General features: G+C 40.9%; 1 protein-coding gene across 1 annotated transcript in view; it reads right to left on the bottom strand.

Annotated features, from left to right (window-relative positions):
• LOC109466403 (peroxidasin homolog) overlaps positions 1-15,659 on the bottom strand; it is a gene marked incomplete at its 5' end in the record, with an annotated part of 65,363 nt that extends 49,704 nt beyond the window's left edge. The window contains 6 exon segments of the mRNA XM_019764114.1: positions 6,873-7,030; positions 7,032-7,054; positions 8,741-8,844; positions 9,465-9,631; positions 10,593-10,710; positions 15,490-15,659. Of these exon segments, the coding sequence (XP_019619673.1) occupies positions 6,873-7,030; positions 7,032-7,054; positions 8,741-8,844; positions 9,465-9,631; positions 10,593-10,710; positions 15,490-15,659 (740 nt within the window).
• Between the last annotated feature and the right edge of the window lie 1,891 nt (positions 15,660-17,550).

Raw genomic sequence — 17,550 nt, 5'->3', positions numbered from 1 at the left:
CGTGTGACAGAAATTCTTTATACCAATCAATCAACCTTGATGGACAAAAACATCCAAAGGACCACCAACAACCGCTCTCAGTTAAAACTCCCCAAGAAGACCACTCAGAAGATGGAGAAAATCTAAATGTATGTGAACAGGTGGTCACTATAGACTGGACTTTGTGAGGGTTAGACATCCAGGTACTCTATAAGAATTATTAAGATATGCCAACAATCACCCAAGCAACTGGATGATGTTTCAGGTAGCATCCACTACCTTTCGTCAGTGACACTGGAGAGTTGTCAGAAAACCAGGTTTATGAGTACAAACTATGGATTGATATGCAAATAAGTTAAGACAAATTTTTTCTTAAGCCTATCTATAGACAGATCTGGAAATGTGGTACTAACCAATGCACCAATACTAGCAATGACTAGTAAGCATTAGGAGCCCTGAATACTGGAAAGACAGAAAGTTGTCAGACAGCAGTCAGACTTTTTGGCAAATAGGACAACTTTTAAAAGAGTTAATCATCCTGTTTTACAAGTTTGTTAAAAGACATACTTTCGGTCAGACTTTTTGGCAAATAGGACAAGTTTTAAAGACTTTAATCATGCTGTTTTACGCGGTTTGTTAAACTTTAAAAGACATACTTTCAGGTAGCCTATTTGGTAAAGAGAGTAGTTGTTCTTCTTTGATTTCCAAGGGCCAGACTAGAAAAATTCTGGGAATGTCACCCAACTTTGACTTGAAGGAGAAAAGTGTTTATCAACAAATAAGTCAGTCTGCATCTCTCAAGTGCTGTGGTCTACAGAGGTTCCTGTCTCTTTGGAAAGTGTGGTCAAGGCTTGAAATTCGTTTTTGGGAACACAATTATGCATCAAGCCTAAAAAAAGTTGCGTGCACAAAAATATTTTTGGTGCTGCAAAAAATAAAATAAGTAGAATGTCAGCAAAACTAATTATGTTTCTTTTTTTTTCTAAAGAAAAGTACTCTAAGAATGATTTTATTATTTTTCTGAAATTTAGATGTTAAGAATATACTGTATACTACTATACGTCTAACATCTTTACATACGTTAACCTACGAAAACATTTGGGTGCACTGGTGCACTCACAGAAAAAAATTGGGTGCACAGCTCCAAATTTGTGAGTGCCAAGGTGCACGTGCACCCAGTATTTTGAGCCCTGGTGGTGGTGTAGAGGTGGTCAAAAGTACAGATTTGGCTGACACATCTGTTAGTCATTCTTGTTCACTCGACAGGACCTGAGGCAACTTCGGGTAATTTCTTTAGTTGACCAGTACTCATTACAAGCTTTCAAATCAAAGTACAGCTTCGTTAGTATTAAGTCTGTGACAGGGGTCACCAATGAGATAATGCAAATAACGAATTTCAAAGAACTTGCAGGTGTCACCAAGAAAATGCTGTAAATTGTGAAAGAAGTCATTACATCAAAAATATGAGCTCCATCTTCCAAAATGTTGGATATACATTTGTATCCCTACATACATGTATGCAGGTTGGTGAAGGTAAAATAGGAGCTGTGCTGATATTTCTGATGTTGTGTCATCCATAGTTCCTTAATTCTGAATAGTACAGGTAAAATTTGTCTGGTGCAAGTAATTTTCAATGTACCCTGCAATGCTACAGGTATGCAGAAAAAAGTACTTTAGTTAGAGCCCTGCATCAAGAACATATGCTTTGTCTTCACTAGGCTTACTGTGGTTGATTCAACTGAGAACTTCAAACACTCTAAAGGCTCCTACCATGAAATGAAGTCCTCGCAAACGTAAATCAATTTACAGCACCAGCCACAAATAAGGTTACCGTAGCATTCTTAGACTGGTCAGAGCTACGGATGTTGAACAAGGCTTGCCATTACCTTGGTGAAGGTTAGACATCCAGGTAATGAGATACGCCAAAAAACAGTCACTCAAGCAACTGGATATGATTTGGGAAACTGTCAGACGTTTCAGCTAGCATCCACTAGCTTTTGTCAGTAACACTGGGAGTTGTCAGAAAAGCAGGTTTATAAGTACGAACTATTGATTGATGTGCAAATAATAAAGACAATTTTTCTGAAAGTCCAAAAGGAAACAAAAGTTATACTTATTTGCATATCAATCAATAGTACTAATTGTACTTACATGTATAAACCTGCTTTTCTGACGGTTTCCAAAATAATATCCAGTTGTTTGAGTAGAGGCTTGCCATTGCACCTCTGTGCTGGAGCAGGGCCAAGTGGAACCTCTATTCTTGGAAAAAAGAAACATTCGCACGGACATGAGTCTTCTGCAGTTTCACGCCAAGTCGCTAGGAACAGACTTCTTGTCTGTTAACCCGTACTCTGTACTACATACATGTATATGTAGTTATAGAGACCAAGGTTAACTTTTGTTTCTTTTGGACTTGCAAAAAATTGTCTTCACTTATTTCCATATCAATCAATAGTTTGTGCTTATAAACCTGCATTTCTCCTCTGGTCTCTCAGTCAATGAAGAAAGCTAGAGTGGATACTAGCTGAAATGTCTGACCGCTTCCAAAATCATATCCAGTTGCTTGAGTAACTGTTTTTTGGCATATCTTATTACCTAAATGTCTAACTTTTATCAATGGACCAAGGTTATACTACAATGTATAACCTCCTTGCAGATACCTTGTGTACTGGTAATTACTGTACATGTCTCTTGTAGATTTTAGCATTCTACATTTTGTATATATCCCCTACCCAATAAAACAGTTACTCAAGCCACTGGATAGATTTTGAAAACTGTCTTTTCAGGTAGCATCCACTACTTTTTGATAGTCACTGATGAAAAGTAGTGAATGTTACTTGAAATGTCTGGCAGTTTTCAAAATCTATCCAATATTGCTTGAGTTACAACAGTTTGAGTGTGTATCTCATTACCTGGATGTCTAAACTTCATTGATGTATCAACATCCACCTGTTTCTGGTTTGTCTAGCTAATTGTTTAAAGGGTAACTGTTCGCAGATCCTTAACAAGGCTGATCATGAACAAGGCGGACGGAGTCAGCTGAGAATTTGGTTAAGTCCCAATTTACTCAGTGTTGGTCTGAACGTTTAGCCCTGTTTGTCATAATGAACACGGATAAACTTTCATGCTCTGATCTTTCCTGTGAGTTTTCTCGTTTGCGCACCTTCTAAAAAAGGTAAATTTAAAATACAACAAAGTTTTAATTTTGATTAACATGAGTGTAGTTAAGGTATTCTTCTGATGTCCACATGTGGTGAATTTTGTTGCTTGTCCGAGTCAACCGTGCCAAAGTTAAGGCGTCCCACTGTCTATGCGTGAGATTCACAGGAAGTATTCCTGATTCAAATTTCCTTTCAGGAGTCCAGGTATTAGAAAATCACGTTTTGTTTCAGCTGAAGACTTGGGAAAACCTGGAACAAACTTGCACCTTCATGGGCCAAGGACAACTGAAGATTCCCACTTACAGAGTTGGCTGTTGGGTTGGACAAGTCCCATTGCGCACTTGCGCAGGGCAAGTAAAAGTACTGTTCAGGCAAGTGCATGTGCCCCTGGACTTTTGGATCCGGAAAAATCCCCCGAATTTCTGTCTACTCTGTAATTATCGTGCGAATGGGAGTGAACATAAGCAAAATAAAGTTGACTTCAAGTTCACGTGGAAGCCATACAATACTTCCCAAGATTAGGGCAGTTCATCTTCACTTTCGGACAATTGAGACCTATTTTTGGGACAGTGCTAGGACAATAGGAAGAAAAGTTGATTTCGAGGCCTGCTTGGTCCAGAGTTCTACAGGATCACTAATCACTGGACTATGCATGCACACTACAAAGGCCAGACTGAGAAATTACAGAGAAATTAGAGCTGACACACAGTCGTACCCTCAGCTACTGTCCTAGATACGCATCCCTTTTAACGACTTCTTATCAGCAGTACCAACAAAGGATCTATCCTCTATAGCATGCCAAAAACTGGGGATCTTCAGGGTCTTTGGGATCTTTTATGTGCTACTTTCTGATTGCATATAGACAACATAGGCGGCCTGGTTGAATTACCCCCGTTTTTAGAACTGGGCTAATCAGAAAACAGCCTAAGACCACCAAATCCCCAGTTCTATAAGCCTGATACGGAGGCTACAAAGGATCATCCTTCTGGGAAGCATCGGATTTATCAAAAGCCTCCTAACGATGTAAAATGTTAGGTTCTAACATTCGACCCTGCTCCAACCATAACAAACACTTACAGTCAATGAGATAATTGGCTGGGCATTCCACACAGTGTTTAGACTACTAACTAACCGCTCTAACTTTCTCTTTGGTTCCAATCATCACCAGCCATGTAGTTCTGTTAAGACAATGAGTGACTTCACAAAACTGGTATGTCTTAGAAGAGGACTGACTCCTTTTATGCTGGCTGGCACTTGCAGGGCTCGAAATACAATCAGACCAGTGTATGCAGGTACATTTACATGTACGTACACTGTCAGGTAAAATTGGAGCTGTGCAGGTGCAATGTAATGTATTTCTGATGTCTATCAGCTATCTTTTGATTAAGAAAGCCAGGAAGAAGTTAGGATAGAGGCTGTATCTTATCTCATGGCAGACCTGTTAGTAAACCTGAACTTTCACCTTTGATCTGCTGTGCCTGCCAAAATACAACCTGATTGGAAACACACCTCTCTGATTGCTAACACCTGAGAGATGCGAGATAATTGTGAAGACGCGAGGTCAAGATCAGGACAGATGTTTGGTGCAAGGTGAGGTCGTTCACACTTGCCAGAAAAAAATAAATAAATAAAAACGCTGCTAAAATTACTTTGTAAAGACACACCGACTTGATTATATGATTGTATGGATGACATCACTGCATCCATTAATTTTATGTTTCTGTAATTTTATGAACCTGTAAATAGTAGACCACATTAGTACATGTATGTATATAAGATATTACTGCAATTTTTTCCTGTTTATTCATGATCTATGTGTAAGATGTAAGAGTATAAACGTATAACAATAAAGGACTTCAATGAACATTTAGCACTTTTTGGTAACATAAAGGTCTTTCATTCAGTAATCTGGAAACTGTTGCTACTGGTACTTTTTTTATGTGACAGGTACTTAGCACAAATCAGTCCTGAAAGCGGTTTAATGAACCCTGAAGGTTGTGCCCTTGACCTTCGGAACATTTCTCACTCTCCTTGCGTCCTACCCCCCAAAGGAACCATTCCAAGAACTCATGCACTGATGGCAAAACCAGGAATGCAAGCAACAACACGGAAAACCAGACCTAACTAATGATACACAGTTCCTATGATGTAACAATGCCTAGTATGCATGTCACAATTGCACTACGTTCGGAAATGCATTGTTAACAGTAAAAACTAGCTTACGTGCATGTTAACTATGTAGCACCTTTAGTGCACTATGCACCAAGTAACATCTAGCGTCAGTGCACAGTAAACCAGTCAGAATTGTCCTGATGAAGATGACAGACGGTCGTCGAAACGTCGGCTCGTAAAAAAATAAATGGTTGTGATCAAAGAACTTTGCTATTCATTCATTTACCAACCTGATGAAATTATTTACGGATACAGAACACTGATGGCAAAACCATGCAAGCAGCTATGTCAAAAACCAGAACGCTGTCTGCGAAAACGGTGACACTTCACCCTGAAGGGCTACATTTCCCACAAGAACTCCCAACTTCTGATCAGCACACCAGACGGCCACTTGGGACTCCTGCTGTGAAGGTTTGGCCCAAAGGATGAAATATCCATCATGACAAATAAACCAAGAGTATAATTACAATCATGTACTACCGGTACTGAGAAGAGAAACAGCCACCATGCTGAAAAGCGAAGTACAAACACTGTTGCTAAAAACATTACAACAGTTTATTAGCAGACCTAGTCTCGATATAAAAATAATGACTTTCACAGTCCATTTGCTAGGGGTGGAGGAGTTGTTCAGGCATGTACATGTAATTGATTACGTGTAGACTGGGGTAGCTGGAGAACCCTACATTGCACTGACGAATGTGAAAAGGTTGCCATAATGCCTAAACAATCAAGCCTGAAGGATGAAATTTCCATGACAAGAAATAAACCAAGAGTATGATTACTGCAGAGAAGGGAAACAGCCGCCACACTGAAAAGTGAAGTATAAACATTTTTGCTAAAAAACTTATGACAATGTAAAGCAGACCTAGTATAAAAAAGCAGACCATAGTACATAAAAAACAATGACTTCTACAGTCCATTTGCTGGGGGTGGAGGAGTGAACTGCTGTGAGGGTTTGGCCCCAAGGATGAAATTTCCATCACAAGAAATAAACCAAGAGTATAATTACTAAGTTGAAGAGGAACAGCCTTGTGGGGTGTGCTTTGCTGAGAAGAGAAGTGTAAACTTTGTGCTAAAAAGCTTACAACAATGTAAAGCAGGCCTAAATGTAGTATACATCTGGATAAAAAAATAATGACTTTCACAGTCCATTTGCTGGGGGTGGAGGAGTTGTTCATGCATGTAATACTGTGAGGGTTCAAATTCACTATTTTTGTAATACTCAGGTAGCTAGAGAAGCCTACATACACTGATGGATGTGAAAAGTGTCCCTAATGCTCAAACTCAAAAACAGATTCACACATGCTGGCCCAAAGTTATGTTGCTTCTTCCTGGGAAAAAGGGCTATCTACAACTGCAAAACTGAAGTTCTGCTGCAGTACCATAACAAGCCGCCTGGGAGCCCAAATTCTAACCGTTTAGAGGCCTCATCAAGACCTACGCATGACAATCCAGCCATAACTTCTCGACTTGTCGTGCTAAACCACATCCATACACACTTGCATACATTCACACATACAAACAACATAACTTTCTGACGAAAGTAACAAACAAACAAACCTTGTACGATGAGCTGGGCGGTGGCCACGATGGTGTCCTGATCGTTGGCGGCTTCGCAGCGGTACAGCCCGTGGTCTTCCTGCCGCACGTTCGTGATGTGTAGCGCTCCGGACCGCATCACGGTGAAGCGTGGATCGGTCGGCAGCGCCGGGGAGGGGGCCCGGTCTGTCGTGCCTGGACCACTGGTGGAAACCCAATCACTACAGTTAATACAAAAGACATGCATGTGCACCATTCAACCTTTTTTATTGCCTATATTTGATTTGGCTTTTTTTTTATGCCCATGATCATTCTGGCAAACTCTCTTTCACCTGAGCAAAGTGAGGAAAGCCGTGTAAAGTGCCTTTCCCAAGGGCACAAGGTTGGTGACCTGGTGGGATTCGAACCCGGGACCTCTGGTTCTGAGCTGAATGCTCTGCCGTAACACCACACAACCCAATCAGCCTCTGAGACTATCATGAACGTGTTGGTAGTTAACAAGGTATACAAATGTAGTCTCACTGGGTCAGTCTATTGAAGAAGACCAGAGTGACTGGTCGAAAGCTCTAGGTGAGAACAATCCCTTGTGTTGGAACAAAAGTTTTGACCGTGAGATTGTGTAACACATGATAAACCATTATCAAAGTACAAAAACTAGAGGTCGGAGATCTCATGTCTTCGTCAGAGGTACATCGTTCTAGAGAAATTAACATGCGTATTCTTCAATCTTTTTAATAATCAATTTGGTCTAAAGAACAAAAGAATCTCTGTACTATTTTTATGGTACAGAACACCCTGAAACGGTTTGCCGCAGATTATACAGATGCGTCGTCACCCGTGTTACGCCCCCCCCCCCTAGTTATTTGAGTTTGGACTGTTACTGGAAAAAAAACGTTCAAGAAATTCTTACTGTGTTGAAAGTGTCACGACAGCGCCGCAAAATATAATAAGAGAAGATGTTATAAAGGAAAGAATCAGAACAGGGTGACTACTGCTGTTTTGTTAATTTGTCTTTATGACAAATAGAAGACTTGTTTCTTGTGTTCTTTGTGTCCTAACATTTGTACTTCTACAGTTAGTATATTCCAAATCTAGGCATCTCGTTTTTCGGCCCTTCGTGTTTTTATTGCGCGCTTGCCTTAAATTTAAGGTAATTAGATTTAAGGTCTCCAGTGGACGTCATCCATAGCAATTACTTGGTGTGGCCGTAGAAAATAACCTGACATATGTCCAACCTATCCTCCCCCTGCTGAAGTTATAGTACAATCCCTCAATGTAACGTCATTTGATCCCATCCCATTATGGGTTCCCCGCTATATCCAGCTGTCGGCTGTCTCCAAGCAGATGTAGGTGGGAGATTTCTAAACACAAAAGGTCCTATTACGGGGACATAACGACCTCCACGACTCTCATCTTTGAACTCAATCTTGGAGACCACGACAGTAATATGCCTATCAAATTTCATTAACTTCCATCCACACATACAAAAGTTATCCTGCTCACAAGAAAAATTAACAAAATGCCCCCTGTAGTCACAACGAAACCCCCCACGAAGCTCAGTAACGAACTTAACCTTGGTCCCGACAATAGTAAGCACCACACCAAGAATTATAATCAACATTTTACAAATACTTGAGTTATCTTGCTAACAAGCCACAAACACAAAAGGTGCACTAACGTGACGCACGGACCCCCCACGAAGCCAAAACTTGTACTTGACTTCGGCCTCAACAGCGGTAATCTGCCTGCCAAAAATCATGGACGTCGAATCATGCCTTCCAGAGTTATATCGCAAAATCCGCAGTTCCCCACACTCCGGCGAGACAATTTCATAGTCCTTCTAACGAAGACAATAAAGTAGAGAAACCATAGTAAGTGTTGTGTGTTACCGTGATTTCTGGCAGTGGGTACCCCGAGGCGCTACACTCCAGCGTGACGCTCTGTCCAGCCAGCACCTCGGTGTCCTGGGGACTCACCGTGAACGTGGGGCTCGCTGAAAGTAGAGAAGAATGATTGGGATATACTAGAAGACACAGACTTATACATTAGATTCTATTATGTATACAGTACTTTAATGTCAGAAGGCTCTGCACTGAAGTGATATGGGAGTTTCTGTACTTCTAATTACACTACACACTGAACTTGAGAGGTGACAAGGAGAAGCAAAGGGTATGGTAATAATTCTTAAAGAATGATTTGAGCTGTATTAAAATGTTCTGGAGTTGAACAAGACATGGAACTGAAACACAACCTTGACCTGTGGGAAACTTCTGCCCACCTGACATGAGTCATATTCTCTCATAATGAGGTTATAATTCTGTGCATTTAATTCACTAATTTAAGCTGCACTGCTGAAAATTATTGACTTGTACATGCAAAGACAATGAAAGAAGCATAGCATGTACAGCATCAGGACCACACATCCTTTACAATGTACATACCTGGGCTATTGAAGTATCTGAGTTCTGCAGGTTTGGTCTTGACTTCGCCGGCAATGTTCCTGGCCATACACTCGTACATGCCCTGGTCCTCCGGCCTGGTATCTCTGGCCATACACTCATGTAAAAGGTGTATAAATTGATGCCACATACATGTACATGAACCGTTACATACCTGGGCTATTGAAGTATCTGAGTTCTGCAGGTTTGGTCTTGACTTCGCCGGCGATGTTCCTGGCCATACACTCGTACATGCCCTGGTCCTCCGGCCGAGTGTCCTGGATCATCAGAGTTCCGTCATCCAACATGTTGTGCCGCTCATCGTCGATCTGGACCTCATTACTGCAAAAGGGAAGCACAGAGTACAAAAACTATCATTTTGGGTAAGTCTGAAATAACTTGAGCATTCCCTAATAGAGTAAACCATACCATAATTTACAGTTGAAATACTGTACACATCACCACCTCTACATACATTTGTAAGAACCACCAGTCCTGGACAATGCGACCACTTTTTGGTGGTTCCTTAGATTATTTTTCCCACTGACACATATAGCTCATCGTCAATCTGGACCTCATTGCTACGAGTAGAAAGTACAGAGTGGGAAAGTAAGATAACAGCAATTTAATTTGTTAGTTCACTGATATCTTTATGTAAGACTTTAGCAGGGGGACAGAACGACAGAAGGTTGGGTTGAAAACTTGCATCTCGCTCTGTTCACTCCTTGAAACTGCGTGTGAAGACTTTCCCATCAGACTCTGTTGTCTTGTTGATATTCATTAGTCTAGTGTTAGCTTTAAAAAATTCGAGAACCAAGAAATTAAACTGGTGTGGTCTGAGGTTTTTAAACTACGTAGTACTAGCACAAGACTCAACCAAAATCCCATGAGCATTCACCTCCTTGCAATAATTTACTGTAACAATGGCTCATCAAAACTTTATGCTCCTTTTTGTTCTACATATACAATGTAGGTCTTTTTCTTTGCACCGGATTTCTTTGCACGAGGGATTAAAGAGGCCATCTACACCAGGGCATTACAACCATCCCTCAACAGAGACGGGGGGCGCCACAGACTTTCTGCAACCTATGATCCACCTCTCAGGTTGTCACGTGTGTTATCTGCGTGACGTCACAGAAGCGGTGGATTGCTCATTCCTTGACAAAGACTGGAGTTGTACAATGGAAAATTTGGGTGAGTCCAATTTCTTGTGTTGGAAATTACAGTTTAAATTTGCTGCATAATGACTTCTACCAACACAGATGAACTTTCAAGATCGGTCTTTTTCGTTTGGGCATCTCACCTGTTGTGGAGCCAGACGATCTCAGGTTTGGGGTCTCCCTCCGCGTGACAGCTGAAGTACACCGTGTTGCCATGGGTAACATCAACATCAGAAGGCTCCGCAGTGAAGTGAGGTTTCACTAGAATGGACAACGTCATTGTTAAGCATGAAAAATCCTGCAATGGTCAACGGGACTAAAGGCATCCAATGCAATTTCAAAGCAGCAAAACTGGAAATATTGTGAATATCAGAATAAGGTAATCTTTATGATACTGCTTCACATTAGCACATTTCAATCAGTATTTCATACTTTGGCCATTTAAAACTGCAGAAACAGGTCCCAAAATGAGTCCTTCTATTTTATGGGAGGTACCCTAAAAATCAGCCAAGGGCCCTTCCAGTAACCATTTTCTGTCAGAATTTTCGATCTTCTTGCTCCATGAGGGTCAATCAATATACACTGGGATAGTGTTGTTTCAACTCAGTATGTAGATAAATAACTAGAATATTGACTTTGAAAAATCTGGTTTCCAAGTCCTAAAAACTGCACTGGATGCTTTGCTTTAAACATACATATGTACAACAAGATTATCCCTAATGCACAAAAGAAATATGTAAGTACAGGAAAATGGGTCTCACATTATCTCAAAACAATAACTACAGTAACATTATATATGCATGTGAATCTCATAGAGGCAACATGCATTGTCTTCTGAGTTCTGACATCAGCTAAGCATTCATTGTTGCACATTATGTAAGATGATGGGGTTTGATGGTGGGGGCTGGGTGTTCATGTGTTAAGATCAGGGCATGATGCACTTTTAAAGTTTATGGTATTATAAGAATGTATCTTGGAAAGTATTACAGTTGCACTTATAGGGGATCAAACAAACTGATTAAGGTTGAGGTTTGGGATTTAAGGATAAACTGGGTTGATGTGAATTCATTCATAGATCCACTGTTACCATACATGTTTTAACGCTACCAAGAGTTATCTTGTAAAGTTTGTATCTCCTTGACTTGGGGTTACTTGCATGGCGATATTGGGGGGTGGGGGTGGACCACAGAAGGGTGGGATGTGATTGACTTTCGCTAAGTTCTGGTCCACTTTCAGCAGTGCAAAGAAACCCAACCAACCGATCTTAAGATTAGACCAATCCAAGTGAGTGCGGACATTCTGAAGTAACTCTCAGAAAACTCAACAAGATCATGTCAAAATGGCGAAGTCAAGCATCTTTGCACTGCTGAAAGAGTGGTGTAGCCTGGATGCCAGCTTTTTTAGCTTTTGTACACTCTCTTTGTTGCTTCACTGCCAAAAAGACTGGGCCCACACATATATTGTACTCTATCCCTCATTTGAATCTTTGTTCAGAATTTGAACAGGCATACCAAACTTGAGTGGTAGTGTAGCGTCATCTAACCAGCATACGACAATGGAATGAACTTTTTTATACACAACATAATTCCCAGACATGAGCAGGTCCAGTCTTTTTGGCAAGGAAGCAACAAACAGAGCATACTAAAGATAAAAAGGCTGGCATCCAGGCTAAAGATGAGGAATATTCACCTATGATCTTTGAGGTTCTGTGGCGTATAGGAAGCGTCTCGTCCAGAGGAGAGTCCCCATCTGGGTTGGCATGAGAGAAAACTCCACAAATTTAGATGCAACCTCGACTAGGCTAATTAAAAGACACCCGTATCTTGAAAGTTCATCTGTGTTGGTAGAAGTCATTGTGAAGCAAGTTTGAACTGTAATTTCCAACGCAAGAAGTTGGATTTACCCAAATTTTCAACTGTACAACTCCAGTCTTTGTCAAGAAATGAGCAATCCACTGCTTCTGTGACACCTCATTGAGCAGTGGATCATAGGTTGCAAGAAAGTCTGTGGCGCCCCCCGTCTTTGTTCCACTGCTAACAGAGTCACGTGTGATCTGAATGACGTAACGTCACAGGAGCAGACAAAGACTGAAGTTGTATAGTCAAAACATCTTGTGTTGGAAACTACAGTTTAAACTTGCTTCATATAGACACCCCTACATTAGCCTGGATGCCAGACTGTTTCCATGCAGGGCCTGCACAGGCCAGCCCCTTGGCTCTAGGTCCAACACACTCCAAGGAGCTGGCCTGTGCAGGCCCTGGAAACAGTCTGGCACCCAGGCTACCCCTAAACAGTACAGCAGAGTGTTCGTCGCCCAGTTAAGCAGTTGCCTGCATGACTAGTTGATGGACAGTTCATAGGACAGGTAACAGTAGTTTGATGGAAAAGGAAGGCCTGCATTCAGAAACAAGGAGGCCGTTGATACTTTAAGTTGAGAAATACACCTTAGTGAGGTGAGGGGAGCTGTATACAGCTTTGAAGTAAACCTACAACACAAAAAACTTCCTGGTTGACTGAGAAAAGTAACGTTACAAACTAGGTTTTGATTCCTTGATACATGTAGATGCCGCAATAATTTGAACAAGGAAGAAAAATATTTAATAGTGAGTTGGTTTTATATTAAGTTACTGGTTGACAATTACATGTACCACCCTTTAAGAGACTGGACTTAACTTTCACTTGTCCTGGACTTTACAATTTTTCATACCGGTATCATTGCTCAACAGAGAACTTAAGAGTTGTACGTAATTTTAAACAAAAGCATTCTTTACAGTTATCGAGTGTATCATCTGGTACCAGACAGTGATTATGGTTAAAGAATGGGCAGGTATTCTGTTAGCAAACTAAAGAGGTTATGTTTAGATTTACTTCAAGAGCTTATATTTATATTTATGTCATACATGGGCCGCGATTACGTTCGATATCGTACAGGTGTTCCGGCCCGTGTGATAACTAGCGGTAACGCCCGGGGGTTCTTAACGCATACGGCCCGGGCTTCCAAATGTTCCATAGAACGATTCGAACGCATTTTGCCCTAACATGACTTTTTGTGCACCGCTTGCGAAAATTCGAATACTGTTAACAAACTAAAGACTGAGGTTATGTTTAGATTTACTTCAAGAGGTTATATTTATATTTATGTAAATGTATCAATGACACCACTTGTGACATAAATAATGGTGTCGGGTGGTGGGAAGGGTTTCTGTTTATTTTCAGTTTTCTTTGCTTGGATAAACAATCAACATAAAGGTCAGGGAATGGCGACCTTCATTATTTGACTGTTAGGCCACACCAATGTAATTTGTTGTTTCTCGGATCATCCTGTCCATTTTTTTTCAAATTTGCAAAAAAAAAAAATTTATTTTGTTCTAAATTAACTGCAAAATGCTCAATGAAAGACATATTTTGTCCCCAACGGTTGAAAAAAGTCCTTTTCTTCCTAGTTCTAAGTTTTTCAATGTAACAATGCACTTTTGTTTCATTAAAAGTTCAAAATCTATAATTGTTTTAATTATAAACCAGCCTGGTATGTTTACTTCATGGCTCATATTGTAACTTTTCCGGCTATTATGGGGTGCCTTGGCCTGTTTTTTTTCTTTTTCGCTCTAGCTGTCACTCATGATTTTTTTCTGACAAAATCCGAGAAACAACAAATTAAATTGGTGTGGCCTTAAAAGGGGACTGGTACAAACCTCTTCTACCTTTCACCACGGTAGTCGTTACATCATCTCGTTATGGGTAATTATTTAGCTGTTCTTTTATTGCTAAAACAGGAATCTCAAAAGGAGAGCCCTTGGGAGCTATGTTTGAGGTCATCGGGTCAGTATGAGTGTTGAGTGGTTGCTTTTGTCTTTTCTGAATGGCAGGGAATTGTGGACAGAAGGACTTTTCAGGACGAGAAATTTGCCCAAAAGAAAGATGTGAAACATCTGAAAATAGTTTCATCAGGTTGGTAGAGTATAGGATATAGGGGTTTTCTTATACATAACCAGTATTGTCTCACCTTGCTTACGTTTCAGTGTCTATCAGACACCTTCTTCAGAGCTTTTGACTGGAGTTCTGTTTCTCGCTGCTATAGCAGAATGCTAGTCAGAAGCTCTGAGGAAGGTGTCTGATAGACACTGAAACGTAAGCAAGGTGAGACAATACTACTACAATGTAAAAGAAAATTCCAACATCCAAAACATGAAACAGTGGCGTATGCAGGTGAACTTCTTGAGAATTCTGTGTCGATGGAAGCACCACAAAGGAAAGCAGTGGCTAGCCATTTGCAAGAACTTCTGCCTTTGCATGAAGACCATGTACAGAGTAATGAAGGCCATGCATAAAGTGGTTGCAGTATTTGCTCAGAAACTATAAGATCAGAAGTACTATTCAGCACCATCAGCAAATCACAACAGAATGGAGGTATGGAGCTACATGTACCTTCATTTTACTGTCTATAGGTCAGGTCTTTCAGAGTGTGTAGTCAATCTTTGTGAACAAATTTGTACAATTCACCAGAAGACTTATCTTTGCAAACATACAAAGCATGTATTTATAAAGATACACCTCTGAAGGTTAGACATCCAGGAAGAACATTTCGTAATACAATACAAAATAAATCAATTTGAATGAAAACTAATCTGTGTTGGTAGAATCCATAGTTACAAAATACAAGCTTTGTTCCAACCATAAATTTTCGGTCGATCTCATCGACCTTCGTCAGAATCTGATGTATGATGCACTCGCTGACTCTCCGGAAGTCGGAAGCGTGATGACGTCAGGAGTGCATCAAAAGTGGCGGGAAGATGGAATCTCCCACCATCACGATTCAGAGACCATTATTGATCATTTATGGTGAGTTTCCTTCTTGTGTTGGAACAAAGCTTGAACTCTATAACTACAAAATAAACCAAGCAACTGGAAAAATTCTCTAAGGAGTCAGACATTTCAGATAGCATTCACCATCTTTCATCAGTTTAAGTCTACATGTAGGTACATGTATGTCTAACCTTCATCAAGGTACATGTACTTGCCATCCTGTTTTAACTATCTTACCACAGTGGAACTCCTCCGGAGTGATGGTGGACACAGATCTCCCCTCCAGTGCCTTTGGATACTTGCAGGTGGCGGCAGCCTGGGTGCTGCCAACACTGCTGTACTTCTTCAGCAGCTCAGCTAGCCACATCAGCTGACAGTCACACACCAGATCATTAGAGTCCAGTCTCCTATAGAAGAATAGGTGCAATGGCCAAGTAAGTATTACTACATGTAAGTAGAGTGTTCGCCTTGCATTCAGAAAAGAAGACAACTTGTGTCAATGTTAACACTGCTGTACTTCTTCAGTAGTTCAGCTAGCCACATCAGCTGGCAGTCACACACCAAGTCATTAGAGTCCAGTCTCCTAAAGAAAGGAGACATAAAAGTACAAAAGTGAGATGACCAAGGATTCAGAAAAGATACATTTTATATTATCTGATGATTTGCTGCCTACACTGCATTGTACATTGTATTTCTTCAACATTTCAGCAAGCCAAATCAAATGGCAGTCACACACCAGATCATTTGAGTCCAGTCTCCTATACAATGAGGAACAGCAGTGGTATCAACTTGAGATTACCAAGAATTCAAAAAAGATACATTTTCTATTATCGGATGATTTGCTGCCCACACTGCTGTACTTCTTCAGCAGTTCAGCTAGCCACATCAGCTGACAGTCACATACACTACCAGGACCGTAAAATTTAACGATTTACGCTGTTACACAAACAAACGCACGGCGTGTACACGTTCGTACGCACGGCGTGTGCACATTTGGGGCGGAGTCCAGATCAGCGGGGAGTCAGCTCATTATCACCGGGGATACCGATAATGAGCCGCTGGTCTGCACGGTAGAGAAATAATTACGTTTGATTTTACGACAGTTGTATACCGGTCACGTCAGCGCGCAATGTCGTAATATTGTGTGTCCATTACGGCGCACGAATAGAATCCTATATCTACCGGTCAAAATTAGTCAGCTGCGGGCGAAAGTTGCCTTCCGTTTACATTTTGGGCCAGCCATTTTCGTATAGGAACTGTCGTAATTCTTTGAAGATAATAATTAAAGTTCGTGTGCCGGCATTTATCCCGCAAACACAGCGTAATAATTTGCCGATTTCTTCTACGTCGCCATGTGCTCCCCGCCGGCGCTGCCGAAATGGATTGCGCAATGCTCTATAATAGAGCTGTGTACAATTTGTACGATATTTAGTGGTGAGGATTAGTGGTTAAAAGATTTCCTATGTCCTTCCCCCCGGGTCAAAAATTTTTCCAAAGCCCGGCGAGAATGATATACTAGTAAACTGGTCGACACATGACGTTTACACGGCCAGCAGAAACCTCATTGATGCGGCCGGCCGGCCACGAGGCGGCACGAGCTTACTGATCGAATAAACAACACAAAAACGAAAAGCCAGTGTTTTGTTCGGCACGGGGCTGAATATGTGCTTACGGGGAGGAAAGACCACAGGTATTTTTTTTCCATATTATATCAATCAAGTATTGAATAAACATCTCATGAGTTATTGCATCCGCCAAATCGCTTTAAATAAAACAGTGGTTTTCAAAAATGAGTTCTTGTAGGAATGGAGTAGTAATCCTGACATTGAAAGTCAAAATTCACACACATCTCGTACATGTCGTAGTAGAACATTTCTCCCAGGACATCACGGCGCCCCATGGCCAGTCCTGTCAAAATTGATTGATTTACTCCGACGCAACCGCCGAAAGGGGCGGTTCGGGTTTCAGATCAAAGAAGTCGGTACAACTTTCGCTACACGCGTGCCAAGTTGTGGCCGGCAATTCTACCAAGGAGGTTGTCGGTATACAGGAAATTACGCTGTCAATAAAATGTTTTAGGGCTTCTATTTTATTCTACGGCGGCCGCTATTAGATGCGGAATACGATTTGGTAACAAAAACAAACATGAAAAAAGCAGGTTATAATTTAAACACAAGGAGCTTTGATTCATTTTCTACTGCAGTTTAAATGGATTTTGGACACGTCTACTTTCTGTCAGTATGTGTAACCTACGAAAAGCTGCGGATATTTTTTAATCATCCAGATCAAGGTTTAAAC

The sequence above is a fragment of the Branchiostoma belcheri genome, unplaced genomic scaffold (assembly GCF_001625305.1).
Source record: "Branchiostoma belcheri isolate BF01 breed outbred unplaced genomic scaffold, Haploidv18h27 scaffold166, whole genome shotgun sequence".
NCBI lineage: Eukaryota > Metazoa > Chordata > Leptocardii > Amphioxiformes > Branchiostomatidae > Branchiostoma > Branchiostoma belcheri.
Note: the sequence above shows the minus strand (reverse complement) of the source record. Positions and strands in the feature narration are given on the sequence as shown.